This window comes from Pieris napi, chromosome 15 (genome assembly GCF_905475465.1).
Source record: "Pieris napi chromosome 15, ilPieNapi1.2, whole genome shotgun sequence".
NCBI lineage: Eukaryota > Metazoa > Arthropoda > Insecta > Lepidoptera > Pieridae > Pieris > Pieris napi.
Genome location: NC_062248.1, coordinates 4303993 through 4318241, shown reverse-complemented (window position 1 = coordinate 4318241; position 14249 = coordinate 4303993). Strand labels below are relative to the sequence as shown.

General features: G+C 31.9%; 3 protein-coding genes across 12 annotated transcripts in view; 1 reads left to right on the top strand and 2 right to left on the bottom strand.

Annotated features, from left to right (window-relative positions):
• The window catches only part of LOC125056624 (sodium/hydrogen exchanger 3), a 36225-nt gene extending 34430 nt beyond the window's left edge, over positions 1-1795 (bottom strand). For 5 of the 9 annotated variants that reach the window (XM_047659834.1, XM_047659832.1, XM_047659835.1 and 2 more), the window contains exon 1: positions 1576-1794. The gene's annotated coding sequence lies outside the window, so the exon portion shown is untranslated. Of the gene's footprint in view, positions 1-1575 lie in introns of all 9 variants that reach the window. The other 4 variants (XM_047659829.1, XM_047659837.1, XM_047659838.1 and 1 more) reach the window with 2 other exon arrangements.
• A 3393-nt stretch (positions 1796-5188) lies between these two features.
• On the top strand, positions 5189-11565 carry LOC125056774. The gene is made up of 10 exons (XM_047660059.1): positions 5189-5448; positions 6568-6740; positions 7210-7272; positions 7680-7820; positions 8318-8581; positions 8698-8842; positions 9693-9834; positions 10197-10389; positions 10622-10757; positions 11094-11565. Exons 1-10 carry the CDS (start codon positions 5212-5214, stop codon positions 11451-11453), a joined length of 1854 nt encoding a protein of 617 aa, XP_047516015.1. The 5' UTR covers positions 5189-5211; the 3' UTR covers positions 11454-11565.
• LOC125056775 (mpv17-like protein 2) lies at positions 11463-13583 on the bottom strand. Of its 2 annotated transcripts, none has more exons than XM_047660060.1 (2): positions 13449-13583; positions 11463-12317 (listed from the first exon to the last, which is right to left on the bottom strand). In XM_047660060.1, the coding sequence occupies exon 2, from the start codon at positions 12305-12307 to the stop codon at positions 11678-11680; it is 630 nt and encodes a 209-aa protein (XP_047516016.1). In that variant the 5' UTR covers positions 12308-12317; positions 13449-13583; the 3' UTR covers positions 11463-11677. The 2 variants fall into 2 exon arrangements, with proteins under 2 accessions (XP_047516016.1, XP_047516017.1); XM_047660061.1 differs by lacking the exon at positions 11463-12317 and adding an exon at positions 12324-13051 and having other exon boundaries at positions 13449-13572.
• Between the last annotated feature and the right edge of the window lie 666 nt (positions 13584-14249).

The following is a 14249-nucleotide window of genomic DNA, read 5'->3' as shown; positions in this document are numbered from 1 at the left end:
CATAGAAAACATCTATATAATACATACATTTATAAATGTATGTATTAATATAATAATAATGTATAATAATGTATGTATAAATGTATGTATTATATAGGTGTTTTGTGTACTTTACAGACAATAATTGTAAAATTTTAAGTCAATTGGTTTATCCGTTAAAACCGGGAATTTTTAAAACAAACTTTATCGGAAGCATACGATGTTTGTCTAACTAAAAAGAAACACAAAACGTCTTAATTGAACGTTATTGCTCATAAAATATTGGAAAACTACCATGAAGGTTGACATACCGTAAATAGTGGGCACTAAATGCCAATGGCAGACCGTTTGTTATTCCCTCTTGACGTAGAAGTCAATGAGTACTGCAGAATGTAAACATAAAATTAATAATTCCAAGAAGGTCGAATACGACAAATCAGTTTAGGACATAATTCGTGATAATTATTAATAATAAAAACTAAATCAATCTCATGTCTTATTTTATCACAGCGTGAACATAATTTGACAGAAGGTGACAAAAACTTAGTTAAAATTTTATTTAATTTAGTTAATTTTTCAAAACTCAAAATTGTAATAACTAAGCGCGTGTCAATCTACTAAATTGCCTCTTAAATGTTCGATATGATTGTTAATAAGAGATAACATTTGATTTAATGAATGATTTGAAGAATCCTTAATGTTGTTCGCTTTTTGTTAATGTTTTATTCATTCGTTTTGAAAAATATGCATATTTAGTTATTCTTTTAGCAATAATTCAAAATGGATAAATATTCCCTGTGGAGTATCTTCAATGCTGGCAGCATTTCCTCGCTGTATCGGTATACTTATTTGTTGAGCGAGGACAGCACCAGCTTCTTTTTTTACTGGTTAAGTTTCATAAATTATAACACAATTCCCGTAAAATGAATGCTACGTTTACTATTGTTTGTGCTTACAAAATCTAAATTGACTTGGAAACAATGTGCTTTAATGAGCTGAAGCTATAGCACGTGTCTGTTGAATTCATATCTGAGTCTAAATGAGATAAATGTCTTAAAGGATTCACAATGTGAACCTCCCAAAACGTACTGGCCAAAAAGACCTTGTACTCTACAATATCAAGGTTAAAAGTACCGCAGGATCAGCTGTTTATGTATCAAATCATTTTTCAAGTATTGTTTAAGAAAAAAACTGTGTCATCGTATTGATGTATTTAACAAGTATACGTACTCTTAGCGGTTCTGATTAGTTTCGTCCTCTTAAGAAAATTACGTCACAAGGATAGACTTATATAACAGATGATATTTGTTTTAATAAAAATAAAAATATAATTAATCTAGTTTTGTTGAAACACAACAGATTGTTTTCAAATGATTGTTTATCTATGGACAAATTCATTCTAAATTTAAAATCTATGGTTATTTTACAGCATTTGGACCCTGCAAGCAAAATTAATAATCTATCGATTTCGAAATGTCTGTCGCGGTAACATTTACGTAACACAAAACTCTTTGGTGGATATCTCGTTTATACATCACACAACGGCGTACATTTTACACGATATAAAATCTTAATAATAAATAGATTGGAATATACCGATCAGGTGTTATACAGTAGCCGTCGATATTAGTTTCAGCATCGCAAATAAAACCAACTCACTTTAGGTTAACATGGGTTAATTATCACTATTATTGTAATATTTTTTTGTATTAATTTGTGGGTTTAGGGTTTTAAGGATATCGATCGCGCGTTGGAAGCGTGTTCGCGCCGGCGGCCGAGAGAGCCGCGACTGGGCGGCCGCCCGCCCTACGCTAGGGCAACGGGACACGGCTGCGCGCCGGCTGTTTTTGTTACCGCTCATCAAACCGAATACATTACACGTGAAGATTCTAATGCAAGTTTATTTTACATCTAAGAATAGACTTTAGGATGTTGCATCGTGTTTTTGGCTTCGTAATACAAATCATCGCCCCATTCATGAGTTTGCATGGATACAGAATTTGGCAACTGAAAAATCGATATTACGAACATAAAAATTTTTTTTAAGCAATGTATACATTTAGGGCAATACAGGTGATTTCGTACTTCTGTTCATGGCATGTAGGTATCCCGTCCATGCCTAACAAAAAATAATAAAAGGGTACCCAAAAACTTAGGATTTCTGATGAAAAAAAAAACGTTGGTTTTGTTTATTACACTAACATTTTGTACAGTCAATGTAAATACAAATGTTAATAAATATAAAATGTCAAAGCTCACTGAAGAAATAATAGTCCTGAGACGTCACGTAATTGCAATATTTCTTATTATAGATATTACCTTTAGTGTACCTATTTAATGACGCACAAGCGTTATATCGTGGTGTCAAGAAAATTTTCCACAAGTTTTCTTCAATATCTTTAAAGAACACGCACATAAACTAACTAGATAGTGCTAGAAAAGTGTTTACAAATAGATACAAATAATCACATAATAGGAATCGTAAATCGTTTTCTTTTTGCATATGCCCATAATCGAATTGAAATTTTTCTCAAAGCAAAAACTGTAACACAATAGAAAACATTTTTGACTGCCCTTGGATCTAGCTTTAACATAAATAATTAAGTTTGATCAGTGATACGTGCGTTAATTCCCATACACTTACAAGCAAGGAGCCCGTTGAATATCTTTATAAATTTATGAAAATAAATACATCGTTTGATTATGTAAGCAGTGCGTTTGAAAATCTACTGTAGGGATTATTTAAAGATAACTCCTATTTTCTTGGCCCTAATATGAAATATCCCTTCGTTCCTCTCATAACTGGACCCTCATGTTACCTTCGTATAAATACGTCTTTTCAATCTTGCTTCACCATTCGTATGTTCAAAGCTCTACCTGTAGTTGTCCAAAAACAATTACCAGCATTGTATTGTACCCATAACCCATTTATTATTTTTACCTTAATAATATTATATTATATTTTTAAGTTTAAAAACATCCTTCGCCTCTGTGTTCTTTTATATAATTGTTTCTCCTGTTTTGTCTAATTGTTATGTAAATAAAGAGTTATGAATAGTATAGGTAAAACAGTGTTTAATATTAATTTAACGTTAATAATGTGTCTTTTATTTTTAATAAGTGTACCTTTAGGTACGTTAAAGGCTAAATCTGGCAGCATTAAAATTTGTTTTAATGTTCTATTTTTAATTAGTTCATTATTATTACTCATGTAGGTTAAGAATATTGTAAATACTGTACATTTGTGTGAGCTAACGCAAAAAAATTGTCATTGATATGATTCTTCTATTAAAATTGCTAACATAATATTCCGTGGCAGCAAAAATCGATTTTATTGCTCATTAAAATCTAAGAAAGCAACACGAAGTACATAATAAGAGAGCAAACATATTAACTACATAGGTATATTTCAAGGGAAACAATAGAAGAACAGCGACTAACTGCAGTTGTTTTATGAATATAACACGAAATGCAGTGGAGAACTTCTCACAATTATTTTAGAAGGTTTTTGACGCTGTTTGTTAAAGCTTCATTTTACGTAATAAATAATATAAAATTAATAAGAATAATAAAGAGAGTCTCTGTAAAGAATAAATATGCAAACATTATTTAGGGATATTATTGGTGGGCACAATATAAACTCGTACAGTATTTAATCAATATTTCTTCATCTGTTTCTTTGATACTTTTTCTTTAGGCATGTGACATGCGCCTGACACACAGTCGACCTGTGTATGAATCGGTAATCCAACACACGATTTGTGTTGAGAACGCAATTTCTAACCACTAACTATTCAAATAACCTAAATTCGGTACTCATTTAACATAGGCATGCAACTCAAAATACACTTATAATTGTCATAATTTATTATTATACAAATCTAAAGTTTATTTTAGTTTAGAGGCCTTTGCCAAAAAAGGGCACACAGCTACACTAGAAGAGGATTAAAATGTAAATGTGTTTCAATATATATATCTACATATGAGCGTGATAGAGTAATGGTTAACGGGTTTTCAACCCAATCAAGACAATAGCTAAAATATTAAAGTGAGTTTAGGAATTGGGTCACAACTCCGATACAGCTAGCGTGATGCCCTACACTCTAAACAAATCCAATTACGATACTAGTCTTCTCGTGTTTTACCCAAGGAATTAGAACTCCCATTACAGTTAGTAGGTCACTTGTACTGTATTATTTCATTATAATATTAATCATATAACCACTTACCAAAACGTACCAAAAACGGATTCTGGCGAATTTGTTCAGATTTGTAAAGTAAGACTTACCTACTTAATATTAATAACAGACACAGACGTTTATCTGCCCCTAGAGGATACAGCCTTGCGATTCTGTAACTCACTTTTCTGAAAAGGTGGGAGCTTGTAGTTTGTTTATCAGAATGCCAAATCATAAAATGAGTGCTTCTCGACTGATTTGAGAACGACCGCCGATGCGAAAACCGCTGTGTGAGTTCGAAAAGTGAGTTACAGAATCGCAGGGCAGTACTAGGAAATTTAATAAGATTTAGGTTATATGCTTATAATTTAATAGAAATGTCTTAAATACCATCCGTAAATCTGCTATGCTAAGCATCTGCAGTGTAGACCCCGTGTCGACTCTAATCAATCAGAAACCTAGCTAAAACTGGCTATAAATTGGTTGACCACATCATGAAGTGGTAAATTCTACATTTAAAATACATCATAATATGATGTTATTAATTATGTAATAGGCCCCTTTTACTTTTTATTACAAAATCCAGTGATTCATGAAATGCAGAGCTACAGTCTCTGTCAAGTTGCAATTGCGTGGCGGTAAATATTATATAAATATATTCTTGAGAATCTTAACATAAGCGTGCATATGCCATAGTTGCTCATTTCATTATTCTGATGTTTACTAATTTATGTCGAAATTTCGCCCGAAATCAAGTCGGAGTAGAGATGGGAAAATTATCCTAACAACTGTGGCATACGCGCATAGGCATTTTTCGCGCAAGTGATATTTGATCATTGATTAATAAGTAATTAATTGAGTATTTAATTTCCTACCCTTGATCTAGCTTTTATTACTAATAACAAGGTTAGGGGACAGGTGTTCAGACTTCATTTTCCTCATATTCAATTAACGGGCACTTCGCTAAAGTAATACTTGAACGTTAATAACATAATAATTAAATTAACTCGACATATTTATATTCAAGACGTTCAGTATTCGTTTATTATTCGAAATGCCTGGTGTAATATTTGTTGTGTGTATTCCTTCTAGTAATTTTGAGTATTTACTTAAGTATGGTAAGCCAAGGAACTTAATTTGTGTTGATTCCGCAAAATGCAAGTTAGAAGTTGAATTACGGAATAAGAAGGCTAAAAGTATACCAATACATTTGACTCAACGGGCTTATGATGGATATGATCATAGATTAGAGAAGATAAGCGAAAGTGATGAGCTGATTACGATGGAAAATGTACGTAAAATCTTTAATGTAAAAAACTTAACGAAATTTATTTCAGTTAAGTACACCCCAACCGTAATCTCTATATAGAGTAGTAGTAGTAAAACAAGAGGGATTTAGTAGATCTGTCTGCGCAAAATATTAGTATATAAAATCCCAGAATTGCGCGTTTTGACCACGGTCTCGCAACATATAATATAACGCATATGTTATATATATTACCTCATACTATATCAAACTTTATTTGCATTTGCATGGCGTTAAATGCTTGTTTTATTCTATATTAAATCAAGGATTTTTGTGAATTAATTGAGGTTCCAGAAGCACTCGTCATTTCACTGATGACTAAGAAACACTTTTACTTAATTCATTAGCATATTTTTACTACACTTTTAAATAAAACTTTTCTAATTGATACTTGCAAAATTGATTTGACTGAAGTTTCGAGTGCTTTACAGCATACGTGGGACAATTGAATAGGTATGTAATAAGCTCATGTTTATGGCGCAGCCAACTAGCTTAATAAGCCGTTCAATTAGCGACCTAGCCTATTAACTAAACAGCGCCGTTTAACTAGCGGCCTGAAAGATATTCAGCCGTACCGTTCGTAACAACATACAATAAATTGGCTGGCTAATGCTTAGGCCATTCGTACGATAGTGACCATGTGGCAGAAAAAAAAGAGAAAATGCTTGAGTCTGTCACAGCTAAATTCACATTATTACGTTAAGAATGTACTCTTCCATTATACTTGTTGTTTTTCATTAAAATTTGGAAAACACCATCAAAGTTGTACTTTGCCAACGCCATATTGACAGTTTGAAGTGTTTCGTTTCGAGTTTGTGAGTAGCAGTTGCCGACGCAATATTGACAGTTTATTTTCGAGTTTGTAAGTGGCAGAAAGTGGAACTAAATTTAAATTATTATCGACTGATAATGTCTGTTGACTAACAGGCTAGGCAAGTAATAAAACCTCATCGATCCATGTCATTTAGTAGCTAAATATCTTTTATTCTTTTAAATATATAAGTATTTAGGTATATCCCTTAAGGAAGCTGTAGCTGTAAGAAATAATCTGATTATTTAACATTATATTTATTAAGCTACGAAAATGTATGTTGCTTTTGTCAGATTTTGCAAGAACTATTAAAAAAGCTGGAAGTGGAGCATGTAGTGTGGATTAGCGACAAAACGGGCAATTATTTCGAAGTAATGTTTCCACTTTCCACTGGAGACAAATGTGAAACTATGCTTCACTGCCTCACACAGCTCGGTATTGGAGTTTACTGCAAATCTATTGTTAGGTAACTTATACTTGATTTGTAAATGCTACATCGTTAATCGAAAACAATTGTTTTACTTATAAATCTAGCCTAGTTCAAAAATCCTGAGCCTGAATTACATCCCGAGTACACAGAACTTATTTATTTATTTATGCTTTATTACCTTATTCACATAACAAAAATACAAAAAACTGCCCTGCGATTCTGTAATAAAGTAAACAATAAACTACAAGCTCCCACCTTTTCAGAATGCCAAATCATAAAATGACTGCTTCACGACTGATTTGAGAGAGACCGCCGATGCGAAAACCGCTGTGTGAGTTCGTGAAGTGAGTTACAGAATCGCAGGGCTGGTTACAAAAGTTATGAGGCAACGGGCGGCCTTATCGCTACTAACTTATTACATATATAGATCTCGATTATTTTGTCTGTGAAGTCGACGCATTCAATATTGACTTTTCACATTTATGTTTTTGGTAAAAAATTACAGCGTCCTCCCCTGCAATGTTGTTCATTCGTCCTTCGAAAGGCAACTCGACGAAGAGACGATAGTGTAAGTACATTATTTTTTGTATATGAATGTCGAATATACAGAAGTCCGACCAACAATTACTAGTTCTTTTGTAGAATGAGTTTCTACTTTACCACTTTCTTTACAACTAAGGTTGCACTGCAAACTGTGTAGTTAAATAGAAGTTTGAATAATCATTAAGATTAGATTGCGTATGCTACAGAATAATGATTTTATTTCTCATAGCTGCATGGACGGATAAAAAGTTACACATAGCTGACTTTAAAATTACAATAAAGAGTATATATTCAAAAGTGTACTTGAATAAACCCACCCACTTGAATAAAGATATTTTGAGTTTGTAGAGTAGTTTAAGTCTTTTTTGTAAATTGTAAAGAAAAATGTGTTTGCACAAACCGTGCGGGCCATTAAAAAAAATGTGTTCATAGTAATAAAAATGAAGATGCGAGACGTTGGCGACAATTTGTCGAGTCGATTCGATCAAAGTTAACAGTGAAGCAAGTTGTTGACGGCGTACGAGGGGGCGGGGAATTGTCTTTCGATTATCTTACGTTAATTATCACAGCTGAGTAAGTATAAATAATTTTCTATTTGAAGATTTATTTATCCAATAACAGAAATGAAATTTATATAATTTTTAAGAAAGTCCTTTCCTTTTTACTTATTAATTTATAAGTTAATTTGATCGCGGCGGTGGATTGCATAAATGTGTGTTATAGGTATGTAATATGTACGTAGTGTATGTACGAGATCGTATTTGAATGAGGAGTTTATTAACTACTCATCATAATAATTAGTTTATTCGCTTCTGTAGCTCAGTTGCGTAACGTATACTTTACTTCTTACGTTTTGGGAACAGAGATGAATCAAATTAATGCTGTAATGTTGTTTTTTATATATTTTGACGTTACGTTTACACACACACGTTCCCGGAAAATAAGTTAGCCAGAGTCATAGATAGAAGTCGTTTTGCTAGTTTTTCACCACGAAAATTCTTACTTTGAACGCTATAAACAAGCGTTTTATAACATGTATTTATGTATATACTGTAATTGATATATAACAGTTCCCTAGCCGCACTTGGTCTGGTCGAAAACAACGCATCAAACATAGTAGCGGCCATGTTAGTGTCACCACTAATGGGCCCCGTGATGTCGATAACATTTGGCACAATAATAGCAGATAGAAGCCTCGTGAGAAGTGGTTTTGAAAGTCTTATCATGGGGATGTTGGTTTCCTTACTTTTTGGCTTCATATTTGGGCTTATTCTGGGGACTACTGCAATGCCTTGGGGATATGGTGATTGGCCGACGGAGGAGATGAAAGCAAGGTACGAGACGTCTTAATAATTTGGGAATATTTTGCATATAAAAAATAATATATCAACGCTTCTTTCAATATAAAGTTGTCTCAAAGAAATAATCTTCAATATATATTATACTTCAGGGGTAACGTGCGATCCTTATGGATGGGAGTGCTGTGGGCATTGACCTCTGGCACAGGAGTGGCTTTGGCACTCCTTCAAGGAAGCGCGGGCCCGCTCATTGGTATTGCAATATCTGCTTCGCTTCTACCACCAGTTGTTAATTGTGTATGTATATTTATGGTTATATATTTCAAAATCTATAAAAATAAAATACACCAAATTTCGGGACATCCAATGTTGTCTCCATTTCCGCTTCTTTAAAAAGACCTAGGTGACCTTACAAGCTGTGCACGACCCAAATCAACAATTCTACTGATTTTTTTTATTGATAAAGGCATCATTTCCAAAGAATATAATATCATCATATTATCCATCTACCTTTTAAAATATTAAAGCATTTCTTACAAATTAACGATTAAGAATTGATATAGAGATGGTTTTTATATACATAGTAGTATAAGATTTGATGATTAAATTAATAATTTCGATGTCGATTTCAAAATACTATTTGAACATATTGCTTATTAAATAATGATTGTGCATCGCTAACGAAAGCCCTAATCTTTTATGAGTATAATTACTTGAGATGTCACAGGATAACAGACAGAAATATATTTACCTATTTAATCATTTAGAGCTTCAATTCAACTTGATTGTTTTCATGTAATTGGTATTTGCACTACCCAAGATCAACTGGAAGTTACTTAAAAGTTGTGTCCACCGAAACGACTTTCATAGCTCGTAAATTATCTCACCTATGCATATAAAATAATATAAAAAAAAACGAATATTTTATGAAGATCGAGATGATTTTATCAAAATCGGTTTCGAGCCACACGTTCTGTTATCAAAATATTTCGTAATACTTCTTAAAAAATTAATTGCTATGAGATTGATTTATTCATAAAAAGTGCTGTTTCGGAGAACCATAAGAAATTAAGACATTAAACCAAACCCATTTTTACATGTTTAAAAACTTTCAATTCTTTATCCGAGTTAAAAATAATTGTTTTAGGGATTATTCTGGGCGCTAGCGTGCATTTGGCTTTTGTACCCTGATGTCAAAATACCACATTTAAAAGGGGAATCATATACGGGAAATTCAACTTACGAACCACTCTACCACAGTTATTTGCCGATAGAATTTGCTGTTAATGGTGAGGACATTATAATTAGTACTTTAGTCATTAGTATTTACAAATGAAAAAAAATAACAATGTAAAAGGAAACAAAAATTCTGAGCCTCAGTTCTCAGTCAATGCATTCAACTCATTTATCCTGGATGACCTAGATTCAGCTGTGAGGGCGACAAAGGTACTATAAAGATATTTGTTATGGTAAATAGGTACAGAACTTTCCTACTTACTTATTAATAAAAAAACTAATAGGTACACTCCATAGCGAGTGAACTAAACTTTTAAACTCTACATTCACAATAAATTTTTATACACAGATTATATTTTAAAATACTTGTATTTCCCGGAATATTTCTGCATACATGTTAAAAATAATGTTTCAGGAATTGTAAGTTGCTGTCTGACCATTGTAAATGTTATTTGCATATTTATAACAGCTCTTATATTTTTGAAAATAAAAGAGGTCGCCGCCCCTTACACCTCGACACCAGATTTACGACGTTTTTGGGAACAAGATATCAAAATTGCACGTGAAGCTAACAGAAATAATATTGGTTCTGACGATGATATGGCCGAGTGAGTAATTATTGTTTAACATATTATAAATAATAATACTTAAAATTCTTGCGCCGCCGACTGGAACTCTCAACCGCCGTAGTATAGTGATCCTCCCGCAAGGCGTAAAAAAAACAATTTCTTTCTAGACTTGCCCTTAATAGAAATTGCTATTATTCGTATGGAGGGACTAAATGCGGCTTGACTCGGATACTAACGGTTGGTAAAATTGGTTTTTTTGACCTCATTTCAGATTAGTCTTGGAGGACCTTAATCAAGATGACGAGGCAATGAGGGATAAGTTAGAAGCTGCCGTACAAGAGGCGCTTGATGATGAAACCTACCGTAAAGTAAAACGTATGAGCTATCAAAGTCACAACGCAGACGAGGTATTTAGATTTCTTGTAAAGTCTCTTGTTATTTCTTTCTTATTTAAGTGTTAATTTTTATTATGATGACAAGGTCACAAGGTGTAAACAGGACTCTTGAATTCTTTACTGCTGTATATTTATCATATATTGGTTATTATGGATAGAAATTATCGTATCTATCAAGACTAGTTTCATTAAACATTATCGTACAATATTAGTTTACCATTGTATACCGTTATAAAATTATCCCAAATTCACGGTAAGTATCGTACGGTCGGAAACCCTGGTACTCTACTCTAGGTGGACCAAATATCAATGTTTGATCTGACAATATTAAAATCTATATTTTTACAGGTTTTCCGAACAATTGGTCTACAAGCCAGAACTCCTACATCGATAAGATCAAGTATAATATCAAATGGAATGTCTCATAAAAATATTAACAAAGACTCTAATATAAATGATATTGCGACACTTGATAAACTATTGACGTCTTTACTAGGCCTCCAGAAGAGTAGGAGATCCTATAGATCACATTTTGGTACTCCAAGAACCAGTCGCATGCCTACGTTAGAAGAGTCCAACTTAAACAGACGATCAGAATCCTGGCCTGACAAAATCTATGAGGACTCTATTGTACGCAATGTTTTACACAATTTAAGAAGAAGCAAAGGAGATTCTAATATGGAGGAACCATTTTTGACACCAAATTAAATTACTGCATAACAATTCATTACTGTATTTATTGATATGTAACAATTTTCAACTATTACAACTTGGTAACAACAATGTTTGTCAAAATAAATAATTTATTAGTACAATCACAGCTCGAGTTTATCTCTTACTAATTAATATTTACATTAAATAATTATAAACAATAATCATCTGATGGTACAGTAATTAAAAAATAATTTACTATCTATTGCAATTAACCTATATCAAACTGATTTACGATCTGCATTTCTCAAATTGTTCTTATTGTGTTTCACTTGTGAGGTATAAACATCATATCCTAATGATATTGTATTGTCATATAAAACTCTAAATCTAGTGGGTAAAAAATAAAAATTAATAATTTGAGCAGGAGGCCATACCATCCATTCAGCTTTATATAAAGTAACAAACTTATGTCTCACTTCCTCCTTAAAATTATCCACAGGATTGTCTTCTAATAATGCTAAACTACCAAAAAAAGTAACAATCATTATTGGAGAGAAAATTAATTGATCTAAAAGTAGTTTTTTAATTACCATATCAGTTGTTTTACCTATAATAAACCTATCAAGCACTTTATACCAGTGGTGGCAAAGTACCCCCACTGCTGCACCAGAAAAACCCATATGCATAGTCCTTTTAAAATCATACTTTTCCATATCTTTTGTGTACAATTCATATGTCTGTTCCAATAGATCACCTACAGCTGATAAGGTTACAGATATTGTCACATTAGTATAAAGTAAGTATTTATTACTAAATGCTGTTTTTCCTATTTTTTTTAGGTTAGTGATTGAGCTAGCTGACCGTGCATTTGTAGAAATTTTTCTCCATGTGACAGCTATTGCTTGCATTATAAAATGCCTGAAAAAAAAATTAAAAAAATTTAGTTATCTAAAAGCAAACACATAGCTATTGTAAAAAATTTATTATCATTACAATAAAACATATTTTATTATTGTATTCATCTCTCTATCTTTTCATTGTTATCTTCCTTAGAATGATTCTTTGATTTATAGTGTTTTATATGGGATGTATAGACATCATATCCCAATGAAATGGTGTTATCATACAAAACTCTATATCTAGTAGGTAAAAAGTAGAAATTGATTATCTGTGCTGGAGGCCACACATACCACTCTGCTTTATATAGAATCCAGAACTTTTCTCCTACTTCATCTGTGAAGCTTTCTAATGGATTGTCTTCAAAAATAGCAACAGTAGCAAAGAATGACATAATCACAATTGGGGAGCAAATAAACTGGTCTAAAAGAAGCTTCTTAATAACCATTTGCAATGTGCGACCTACTATAACTTTATCTAGAAAAATATACCAGTTATGACAAATTATACCAGTTGTCATACCAGACACAGCCATTTGGACGGTACGCCCGTAATCATATTTCTCAATTTCCTTAACATACAATTCAAAATTTTGTTCTAAGAAATCACCAGTTGTAGAGAGGCATATAGATATTATGACATTTGTGTAGAATAAATTCTTGGCTGTAAATGCTTTTTTCAGTGCTAATTTATACGCCCTCATTCCATTATACATAAGTCTTCGAAGAGGCATTGAAATATATAATTTGAAGGATCTTAAAAAAATTATTAGATATCAGGGAAATTATCACTAACCGCAATAAAGATCAATACGCAGTCACTCACATTTTTGCAATTTTTATCATATTTCGACCTTGAAGCTAAAATTATTTTTGAGTAAATATTGCGCTTCAAATTTATAATTTAAATTTAACACTGCTCATTAGGATTATTGAAAAAATAGGACTTTTCTATTATATAACAGTTATTTGTTATACATAATATATAATAATAATACCATATTATAAATTTGTTTGAAATATAATTATATTATATATAATATTAAGGAAGTATTAAAAGCAACAAAAATACATTTATCTAATGATGAAATGGCACATTTTGACATCATAATTTTTAGTAATTTACTTAAATAAATGTAAATTTATTACTTACTTATTGCAAAATAGCCAAATGGGTTTATGGGCAGGCCAAACTTCCTAACCTTAAATATTAATTTGTAAACATACTCCTTCACTTCAAACTACATACAGACTAGAAATACTATACCAATACCACAGAGTATACAAAAATATACCATAGGACATAGGGCATAGGGCAACGGCACTATACATGATAAAATAAGCCCAAGATATTATATCTCTGAAAATTACAAATGTATACAATTAACAATATACATACTTAGTGCGTTTTCCGATTACAGCACTAGAGCGCATTATGCGGCATAATGCTCAACCTAGAATGTTCGAACTACAGCAACGCTTCGCACAATTGAGCACTCTCAAAAGTAATGCTCTCGCGTGCTTCTCGCAATAAATACCAACACAGTGACAGAAAATTGACCAGTGTTTTGTTGTATTATTTTTTGTTGAAAAACTTGTTTCGTCGTAGATTTTGAAAATAATTAAAGTTATTTCAAACGGCTAAAAAAAAAAATAAGTATGGATGAAGGTATAAATAGTTTTTTTATATTCCACATTTAAAATATGAATACAATTTTATTTTAAAATTCGGATCTGTAAACAAATTTATTTTACAGGATTATACTCTTGTAAACATTGCAATGGTTTTGAAAAAGTATATAATTTTTTTAGAAATCATTTTAAAAAAATTACTCAAAACGTAAATGATGTAAACTTCTTACATGAAACTATATATTTTACTGTTAATTTAGCTTGTTAAAACCTTATATTCTTTAAAGGATTTCTCTTATTTCAGTAAAAAAATGGTAATGAA

Excerpts from the sequence above, each read along its gene's own strand:
- LOC125056775 (XM_047660060.1), bottom strand. The coding sequence starts at position 12,307 with ATGCAAGCAATAGCTGTCACATGGAGAAAAATTTCTACAAATGCACGG.
- LOC125056774 (XM_047660059.1), top strand. The coding sequence starts at position 5,212 with ATGCCTGGTGTAATATTTGTTGTGTGTATTCCTTCTAGTAATTTTGAG. Across the intron at positions 5,449-6,567 it reads AGCTGATTACGATGGAAAAT|ATTTTGCAAGAACTATTAAA; the intron begins GTACGTAAAATC and ends TGCTTTTGTCAG. Across the intron at positions 10,758-11,093 it reads AAAGTCACAACGCAGACGAG|GTTTTCCGAACAATTGGTCT; the intron begins GTATTTAGATTT and ends ATATTTTTACAG.